The following is an 11051-nucleotide window of genomic DNA, read 5'->3' as shown; positions in this document are numbered from 1 at the left end:
AATCAATTGCTCGTCTTCGGATCTATCCAGAAGGAGTTTTTTTTCCGGTGGGACATTAACACAAGCAGTTGGACGACACACGAATTGCAGTCTAAGCTACGAACCTGTTTGAGCTTCTTCTTCTCCGCATCGAATACAAGTTTAATGTCGTCGATATATGTATCGGAGCCTCCCACGAAGGGTAAGGTTGTACTCCAGACCAATTACGGGGCGATTGACATCGAATTATGGCCAAAGGAGGCGCCGAAAGCCGTGAGAAACTTCGTTCAACTGTGCGTTGATGGTTACTACGATGGCACAATATTCCATCGCATTATTAAGTCTTTCATGGTTCAAGGTGGTGATCCCACTGGAACTGGCACAGGTATTTCACCTTTGAACTCTTCCGCTATGCAACCATATCAGACGCGCAAACACACACACACACACTCAATCGCTCAGATACATTGTTCTTCTATATCATTGTAGCTACTTAACCGTGTTGGCAGTAATGGCCCTCCTGATGTTGTGATTGACCTAGGTCAATCGATTGTTCACATCCTATGAACATTACCCCTCCATTCCATGAAACATGAGCTGCAGTAAACGGTTTTACTGACTTAATTCCAACAAAATATGTAGCAATTTTGAAAAACCCTTTAGATTTGACATTAAACATTTGAAGTTTATGTCTCTTTTTGGAATGAAGGAGTAGTTACATAAATGATGTTTCTGAATCCAGGTGGTGAAAGCATATATGGAGGTACATTTTCTGATGAGTTCCATTCACGTTTAAGATTCAGCCATAGGGGTATAGTTGCTTGTGCAAATACTGGTTCACCACATTCAAATGGAAGTCAATTCTTTATAACCCTAGATAAATGTGATTGGCTAGACAAGAAGAATACAATATTTGGCAAGGTAACAACTAACAATAGATTCACTGATACATAGGTTCACAATATTTGGACATTGATTGATTTTATTTGTTTTATAGGTCACTGGAGATTCAATATATAATCTGTTAACATTTGGTGATATTGAAACTGATAAAGATGACAGACCTCTGGATTCTCCTCCAAAAATACTTTCTATTGAGGTATTATTTTTTCTGCTTAATGTCTAATAGCTTCAAAATAAACCTTCATTAATGCCAATTTTGTTGGAAATTGGATTGTCTTTCAAATAACTTCAGGTGTTGTGGAATCCATTTGATGATGTTTTTCCAAGAGCTGCACCTTCAAAATCTTTGTCATCAACTACTGTTGAAGCTGGCAACAAAGATACAAAAAGGAAGGCTACAAAGTAATCATTTTTATCATGTCTTTGAAGTGGTTAACATGAGATTAGATAATCTTTATGTTGTAAATATTCTTTCTCATGTGATTCTGTTCAATATTTACAGAAAGTTGAACTTGCTTTCATTTGGAGAAGAAGCACAAGAAGAGGAGAAAGAACTTGCAGCTGTGAAAACTAAGATAAAAAGTAGTCATGATGTTTTGAATGATCCTAGGCTCTTAAAAGATGAAAATGCAAAAGATAAATTGGTAAGTATACAATTTTTATTCTTATGGTGAAATCTTAATAGACAAATTATTGATAAATAAACAAATTTTGATTAATATGAGTTCAATGTTGCAGGATCCATCTGAAGATAAAGCAAGAAGAGATTTGCAAAAGAGTGTTAGAGAAGCTTTAAGCTCCAAGAAGGAAGAGTTACCCAAGGATTCTGATGCTGAGTCAGCAGGTGACAGTGATGATGACGAGGCAAACTTCGATGCACGCATGCGTCAGCAGATTATTAAAAAGAAGAAAGAGCTTGGTGATATACCAACCAAGAAAAAAGGGCAAAAAGGTAATTTTTCAACCCATAAATAAACTCAGGTTCTATTTTTCTTTTATTTATCGCGGACATGACTTGACTGAATTGGACTGGACTGGACAACCTTTTTAGGTCTATTTTTTTTATGGAGATGACGAGGGCATTTACGTCTTTTCACATACGAATCTGTATGTCCTATTTACATCATTTTGATTTCTAACAGTTTGATTTCTCTGTTGCATGTTCAGAGAGTTTAATGTCTAGAAGCCATAAAAAGTCTCCACCAAGGTATTATTTATCTAATTTAATCCACTATATTTTCTTTGTAGTTTAAAGGGTTAAATTCAAGAAATAGAAATCTGCTTTCATATATTTGTGTATTATAGCATCTTACCCATTTATAGCATTGTACTTTCAAAATAAAAAATCTTTTTATATCAGTTAAAATTGCTGTGACTAGATAAATGAAAGTAGGATGCTATAACAAACAAGTCAATGAAAACACATTGCTACTTCTTGCACTTAAACCTAGTTCTAATTTCTAAATGCTACTTGGGTAACTTCTTGTGTACATTTTATCTGCTTTACGCTTTCTCTCATCTTAATATTTTGTATTTTTTTTTTTACATAATTAAAAGATCAAAAGATGAAAGGCATGATGATAGGCCGAAAGTGGATAAATTGTCTTTGAAGAAAAAAGGAATTGGATCCGAAGTGAGAGCAGAACGTATGGCCAATGCAGATGCAGACATGCAGCTTCTAAATGAACATGAAAGAGAAAGACAATTACAAAAGCAAAAAAGACGCAGGCGTCAAGGACACGAAGAAGATGTATGTCATATTCTCATACACATTTTTTTAAAAAATATTTTTATACAAATCTTTCTTTTTCTTTAAAGCGGTTATAACGTTGTACAAGTCCCTTTTGGCCCCACTTGTTACCCAGTACAAGGTGCAACAAAACAGGTTGTACTGCGTTTGACATGCATCAGACCGGGACCGACCTCAAAATTTTCAATTTTTATCCCACTCAAAAAGGTGGAACAAGGTAGGACATATACTCACTCCCGGTCTCCCATCTATGCAAAAGACGAAAATGCCTTCCACATCCCCATCATTAAAAATAGCGATACAAAGTCAATTTTGTACCCTCTCATCCCGTCCAATTGGACGGGATGAGACTGGATAAGCTTTGTATTGCTATTTTCAATGATGAGGATGAGGAGGGCATTTTCGTCTTTTGCATAGATGGGAGACCGGGAGTGAGTATATGTCCTACCTTGTTCCACCTTTTTGATTGGGATAAAAATTGAAATTTTTGAGGTCGGTCCCGGTCTAATTCATGTCAAACACAGTACAACCTGTTCTGTTGCACCTTGTATTGATTAGCAAGCGGGCCCAAAAGCAACTGTACCACGTTATCAACGCTTTAAAGAAAAAGAAAGATTTGTATAAAAGTATTTAAAAAAAATGTGTATTTATCTTTTTATATTGTTTTTGTGATATGTAGGTGCTAGCTAAACTTGAGAAGTTTAAAACATCCATGTTTACAAAACCTGATGCATCTAATGGTGAACAAGAGGGTAAAGCTGAAGAAGATTTGTCTGATTGGACTAAAGCCAAGTTGAAGTTTGTGGCTGATAAGGTAACATCATTTTTTAAAAATTATTTTTTGTTATGATGTTGTAGTTTAAAATATGTGTCCAGTTATAGCAGTTTAACATCTGATGCATAAAATTTTGTTTTGTTGTAAATGATTTTCAGGATAATATGACACGTAGGAATGATCCAAATGACTATGTGGTGCATGACCCTCTTTTGGAAAAAGGAAAAGAAAAATTCAACAAGATGATAGCAAAACAAAAGAAACGAGAACGAGAATGGGCTGGAAAATCTCTTACATGATAATATATATATTCAACTTCATGTATTATTTATTATACACTATGTGGGACCATGTCATAGAGAATCAATCAGTTATATATATTTGACTTTTTGCATTTGCAATTTCATTTTATTACAGTTTTCAAATAAATAATCGTTTTTAATTCACGAAAGGAAAATGATACCATATTTGAAAATGAGTGCTAATTTGTATAGATCAATATATTATAAGGTATTAAACGTAACATACAAAAACCAATATAATGAAAGCTACCTCTTTGAAATAAATTTCCACTTTGGCCATTTTGTAATGAGAAGCTATTTCAGAAAAATATATTAGGTTATTTTAGAATGTAAATATTATGTCATGTAAGTTAATGAGCAGTTTTGTTGGTCTACACCGAAAATAAAAGGTCATAGTGATAGTAGCAAACTTCTTTAGAAAATGAATGACTTTCATCCATCAAAATGAAATATAGAAATATAAACAACAAAGAAAACCAAAATATAATATAATAACTTTATGTATATTACCCTACACTATAATTTTTTTTTTGAAAGCAAGTCGAGTAGTCGACAACAATGCATGTAATCAGCACACATCAAAATAATTTGTGTTCCCTATTCCAGAACATGTATTACGTGAACATAATGGAAGTACAATACCACAATGACATTGGGTATCCACCATTTGGTTTTGGATTCGGATCTAGGTTGTGGTTCCAAAAGTTTGAATTGATTGGGCTTAATTCAGAATATTTATTTTTAAGAATTGTTATACGTCGGGTGCCATAGATAAGTTCCACAAGAACTATCCATTATGCACTTTTTCATTATACAAATAAAAGCATACTAAATACTATGCACTTAAAATATTTTGAAGTTTAGTGTTTAGATAGTTTCATGCTACATGCATTTGGTTAAAGTGGGCATGGTATTTAAGAAGTCGACGTTCACATTATACTCTATATTAAAACCAATCGGGTTTAGAACAGTATAGTTATAGTTTTATATTTTGGTTATAAAACTTTTTTATTTTAGATTTTGGCCACAATTTTTTTTTTATGTTGTTGATTTGGTCCCAAACTTTTGTACCGTTGATACTTTCCACTCCCTACTTTGTAAATGGTACTTTCCACACATATACTTTGTAAAATGTCATTTTCATGCTTTCAAATTTGAACACTGATATTTTCCACCCTTTAACTTTCGTATATTGCCAAGTTTGCAAGTTTGCTCCCTAAGACTCTAGTTAGAAAATAAGTTTGAATGTATCCGAATACAATTTATTGGAATAATCGAAAACTACTAATTACTAATTGTTTTCTGAAAGGTTTATTATTCATAAGTTTTATGCTTTTTTTGTTTTAAATCATAACTTTTATTTGTCTTTCACAAAAAACCTATAGCTTTCTTCTTCTTATTATTTTTTTTATATTGACTGATTATCTGGTTAACAAGTTAAATTTGATAATATAATTTTTTTTCCCAAAAAATCAGTTTTTTCTTTTTCAAAAAATCTTCGCATTTCACAAATTTTTTAGTGTTAGACCAATAACTTCTGATTATTTTTGCTTGTAATTACATTGTTCTTGGTAGGATGTTTTTTTTATATAATGTTATTGGTGGGGAGATAGAGATTTAATTGTAGATATGATCTCTCTCTCTCTATATATATAGGGCCGACCCAATGGGTGTTCAAGATGTGCCCTTGAACAGGGCCCACTTAAATTTTAGGGCCCAATTTTTTTCCACCTTTGGTATTAGACTATGTTCATTGTTTGGGCTAGGTTAAGGATCGTCGATAGTGAATGTATCAGGCGGCCACGAGAAAGGAAACGATGCAGGTGTTAACGGCCAACAGAGAATCACCGAATCAGAAAGATGAGCAGGAATCAAAAAGTTTTTGGGAAAAGGAAAATGATGCTTTGGTTCCTTCATTCTCGAAAATCAGAAGGATACTAAGTCAGAATTTATGATTCGTATTTGCTTAAAATCAGCATTTCTGAAGAAGGAAATCAAAAGCAATCATCGAAGATCAGAAGGATATCAAAGCTTTGAGTTCATATTTCTTCATTCTAGGCATACTGATTATGAATTAATGATTCCTAGTACATACTTCTTCCTTTTTTCTTCTTGAAAATCAGAAGCAACAATCCTACAATCTTCTCAAAAATCAACTATCAGTTCTTAAATTATTTCAGTAGTTCTTCTTTCAATCTTATAATCTTGCAATCTTATAAGGAGTTTCTGTTATTTATTTTTTTTCTTGTTCGTTTTTTGTTTTTAATTTTTTAATTTTTTAATTTTTTTTTTTGCTTTTTGAATGGACATATAAATTAGTTTTGAAATTTATAAGGAACAAGATTACAAGGAAATCGGTTTCTGTTTTATGAAGGCACAGACAAATAAATTTCTGTTTTTTCTTTCAGGTTTGTTTTATGTTTGTATTTATGCTAATTTTCTTCGAATTTATAAGAAGTAAACTACTCTTCCTGATTTCTATGTACTCTAGTTTAGAAGCATTGAAGCAACAAGGGCAAAAACGTCAAATATGAGTGTATTTTTAAAGTTTGGATTTAGAGATAGATGAATGACAATGAGAATCATGAGATTTGTGGGGTTTTTTTATTCATGTTTGTATAAGTAAAAATATTACTTTTGTTGATACTTTTATGAACAGTCATATTAACGGTGTTCTTGATTTTTGAACAACTAATAAAATTATGATAATTTCTTTTTGTTTCTGTGAATAATCAAGATTCCCAGATTTCTTGATATTTTTTCTTAGGCTTAGCAATGAACACCAACGTACTTTGTTGAATTGTGTATTATATTTACTTCCATTTCTTCCTATAACATCATTGTAATTGATAATTAGAGATTATAATGCTATAATTGAGTGTATTTTTTTAAAGTATACTGGCATAATATAAAAATAAAAATACAATGCCATAAAAGTAAATGTACAATGCTGAAAAAAAATTTAGTATATTTAAGCAACAATTGTTTTGTTTAGATTTTTAAGTTTTAGGGCCTATTTTTTGTTAAATTGCACAGGGCCTCCAAAATCTCAGGGCCGACCCTATATATATATATATATATATATATATATATATATATATATATATATATATATATATATATATATATATGTGCCCCACAAAGCGGCATCAATAAATAACTATTTTGGCGAATTGTTTTTTTACAAGGAAATAAGTATTAAATTTTATTATTAGTTATTATGTAAAAAAATTAAAAATTTAAATAAAATATCTAAGTTGTTTTTTTTATACTGCATGTTTATACATTTAATGTAAACTAATTAACATTGGTGTCTAGTTAAGAAATTTAAATTATTTTATATACATTAATTTAATATTTTAAAATTATCATTTTGCTCTAAATTAAATTTCTTAATAACTTTTCTTAATTCTAGTCTTCAAACTTTTGACAAGTATTAATGATAATTATGCATATTTGATTTGTACAAAAAACTTTGTAACTTATACCTCCTAAAATTCAAGATATGACTAATATGTTTTATAATATAGTATAAAATATAAGGCTAGGTTAAAATCTGGATGACATCTATTGTGCGGACGTGTGTTGACATTGTTATTCTATGATAATGACTAAAAAAATTGGTTGTTTGGTAATGCGAATATGTTCAACCTCACATAAATATCGTCGTTATCATGCATTCTTGCTAATTTTTATTCATTTTTGTCCTCACGCATCGTTTTTCACTCATTTTCATTCTTACATAATACGATTATCAACAACACATTCCGACATAATGAAAATCATAAAAAAAAACTTCATAATACCCTTATAGACGATTTAATTAGTGAAAATGTGTGATAATGATAATAGTTATGTGAGGTTGAACGTATTCACATTACCAAACAACAAATTCCCATAGTCGCTCTCACAGAATAACACTATACACACGTCCGCACAATAGATGTCCATCCATATATGAACATAACTCTCTCTCTCTCTCTCTCTCTCTCTCTATATATATATATATATATATATATATATATATATATATATATATATATATATATATATATATATATATATATATATATATATATATATATATATATATATATATATAGGTTCCGTTGAGATTCCAAAAAAATAGAGATCGTGAGATTCAACTTCAGCCACATTATTCATATTTGCCGCTCTAGCGCTCTAGCATACCGACACGGTGTAAGAGTTATAATAATAAAGAGTTATGCAACAACACCCATTCCTTTTCCCCCGCCACCTTCCTCACCACCACAATCGCCATCGCCACCAGCACCACTACTAATGTAACACCCTCGAACTCATACATCTAATCTATAAGAAGTTACTCCTCTAACTCATCTCATACTCTGCACATATCTTAACTCTGTCTCTCATACTCTATTCAATCTCATCTAAACTCAAACTAATATACTATGTTATATCTCATTTTTGTCAGTCTCATTCACTTTGTATATCTATTTAAGCTTATATACTCTATATATTTCATACAATATATCTCATCTCAGCTCGGTCTCATATGCTCTGTATATCTCATCTCATACTCGGTCTCGTATTATATATATATATATATATATATATATATATATATATATATACATATCATCTCATACTCAATCTCGTATACTCCATACAACTTATCTCATGCTCAGTCTCGTATACTCTATATATCTATATCATTCTCAATCTCATACACTCTGTATGTCTCATATCAATTGGATATCATATACTCTCTCTCTCTCTCTCTCTATATATATACATATATATATATATATATATATATATATATATATATATATATATATATATATATATATCTCATCCCATTCTCAATCTGATGTACTATGTATGTCTCATTTCGAATCATATAAAAATATAAATTACCGTAGGAAGTATACTCTCTATGTAATCTCATTCCTGAAGGAAATATACTCATATCTCAATCTCGTTCCCTAAGGAATATCAATCTCAAATCCCAACGGAAATATACTCATGTCTCGATCTCGTTCTCGAAGGAATATCAATCTCATTTCCGAAGGAAATATACTCATATCTCGATCTCGTTCCCGAAGGAATATCAATCTCATTTCCCGAAGGAAATTTACTCATGTCTCCATTTCGTTCCCGAAGGAATACCAATCTCATTTCTCAAAGAAAATATACTCATATCTCAATCTCCTTCGCGACAGAGTATTAATCTCATTTCCTGAAGGAAATATACTCATATCTCAATCTCGTTCTCGAAGGAATATCAATCTTACTACCCGAAGGAAATATAATCATGTCTCGATCTCGTTGTCGAAGGAATATCAATCTCATTTCCCAAAGGAAATATACTCATATCTCGATCTCACTCCCGAAGGAATATTATTCTTATTTCCCGAAGGAAATATACTCATATCTCGATTTCGTTCCCGAAGGAATATAAATCTCATTTCTCGCAGGAAATGTACTCATATCTCGATCTTGTTCCTGAAGGAATATAAATCTCATACATTTCCCAAAGGAAATATACTCGCATCTCAATCTCGTTACCGAAGGAATATAAATCTCATTCCCCGAAGGAAATATACTTATCACATGATCTGCTACATGTCTCTATGTATATCTCATACATATACTCAAATCATATAAATACATGCTCAGATACATGTTTTCTATGTATATTAATGATCTATTTCTATCTCATAACTTGATGGCATGCACTTAGTGCCTCAAGATTCTCATACATACATGTAAAAATATATAATTTAAACATATAACAATCGTAAGGAAAAAAGGGAGAGTCATAACTCACCTTATCAGTTAGTGAACATTACCTGCCCCACTTTAGCTCCTTTTGTCAAGTACTGCATCTTGATCCGTCTTTTACTCTTAGGCCTATTAATACACATTCACAAGCATCTTAATACTTGTATTAGCCTTTAAGAGCTTAATTACTCTTAAGATCAAAATAACTACTTAATAGGTTAAAACTCTATCTTTCAATCTCTATCTCAAAATCTCAATCAGTTAATGAATTAAGCTCCCCACAATACCTAATTCATTATAATCTAACTCTAAAGCATCGATTTCTCGAAATCATTAGTTAGGGTTAAAAACTCTGATTCTCATTAAATTAATCTCACTCATGGGGTCACATACAAAGCTTCTTATTAGCTTCTAAAAACTCTCATTAACATCACTAACAAGCTTTCATAACATAATCTTAACCAATTTGCTCAAATCATCAAATTATCATTACGCCCTAATTAGCTCAAAAATGGAGAAATCAATTACCTCATGCGTTTTTGATGCTTAATCCAAATTATAATCACCCAAAATCTCCTCTTGATTATTCCCCACCATCAAAATCGCCAGAGCTTAAGTGTGGGGGTGTTTGGATGCGTTATGCCGCGAACAAAGAGCAAATGATCTTTTAATATGTGTCGTTGTCATGTCGTGACAAGATATCATTCACGTTGTGATGAGTATCGATCACGTCATGACAAGCATACAGTCACATCGTGAGTTCTGGGAATCAACAAAGTACATTGTTGATTCCATTCCAGCTTTGGGCAGTTTTGTCCTAACTTCAAACGCACATATCTTCTTCGTTTCTTATCCATTTTTTATGATCTTTACATCTACACGAAGGTGGGAGCATAATATACATGTTTGTTAAGTCATATATCATTGAATTGATATATATATATATATATATATATATATATATATATATATATATATATATATATATATATATATATATATATATATATATATATATATATATATCAATCTATTAAGTCACGAAGTTGGCCTAAAAAGCATAAAAATACCAATTTTACCCTTTTGGCCAAAAATGCATTTCTCATGCATTCTTTCTCTAGAACTCTATCATCTAACCTTTTATAGTGACTTAAACTTGTCTTGACCATCTTCATGGAGTTAAAACTTCGTATTCTCATATTTTTCTCATAAATGACCAAATTGTCCTTTTGGTCAATATTTGACTAAAAGTCCAATCTTTCTAAATTTTGGGTTGTTACAACCAACCAACCGCACAACTGCTAGATTTGTCACCTATACCACTGCCACCACCTTAAAGATTGTTACTATGAAAAGTAGAGAATAAGTTAGACAATAAGATTTAGATTCTTTGATCCGATGGAGGATGAGAATATCTTAAACACAAATTCTATGATTATATTAGAAACTATGGAATAGTTTCACAGATAGATCCACTCGGAACACCACAAACATAATGGTGTTTATAAAAGGAAAAATAAAAAATTGTAAGACATGGTTTGCTCTTTGATGACTTTTGCTACACTTTTGACCA

General features: G+C 31.4%; 1 protein-coding gene across 1 annotated transcript; it reads left to right on the top strand.

The window, feature by feature from the left end:
- On the top strand, window positions 1-3801 carry LOC145126150 (Cyclophilin-like peptidyl-prolyl cis-trans isomerase family protein). Its single transcript, XM_079061555.1, has 10 exons — window positions 1-364; window positions 722-900; window positions 977-1078; window positions 1175-1284; window positions 1385-1526; window positions 1621-1834; window positions 2050-2089; window positions 2440-2632; window positions 3312-3446; window positions 3566-3801. The coding sequence occupies exons 1-10, from the start codon at window positions 145-147 to the stop codon at window positions 3704-3706; spliced, it is 1476 nt and encodes a 491-aa protein (XP_078917681.1). The 5' UTR covers window positions 1-144; the 3' UTR covers window positions 3707-3801.
- Window positions 3802-11051: the final 7250 nt, after the last annotated feature.

This window comes from Lactuca virosa, chromosome 7 (genome assembly GCF_052849685.1).
Source record: "Lactuca virosa cultivar CGN04683 chromosome 7, Lactuca_virosa_CGN04683_v6, whole genome shotgun sequence".
Lineage (NCBI taxonomy): Eukaryota > Viridiplantae > Streptophyta > Magnoliopsida > Asterales > Asteraceae > Lactuca > Lactuca virosa.
This window is presented reverse-complemented; position numbering and strand designations above follow the sequence as displayed.

What these genes read in the sequence shown, in the direction of transcription:
- LOC145126150 (XM_079061555.1), top strand. Translation starts at nt 145, where the DNA reads ATGTCGTCGATATATGTATCGGAGCCTCCCACGAAGGGTAAGGTTGTA. An exon ending in AGAATACAATATTTGGCAAG is followed by an intron (nt 901 to 976) that starts GTAACAACTAAC and finishes TTTGTTTTATAG; the next exon opens with GTCACTGGAGATTCAATATA. An exon ending in CAAAAATACTTTCTATTGAG is followed by an intron (nt 1,079 to 1,174) that starts GTATTATTTTTT and finishes AAATAACTTCAG; the next exon opens with GTGTTGTGGAATCCATTTGA.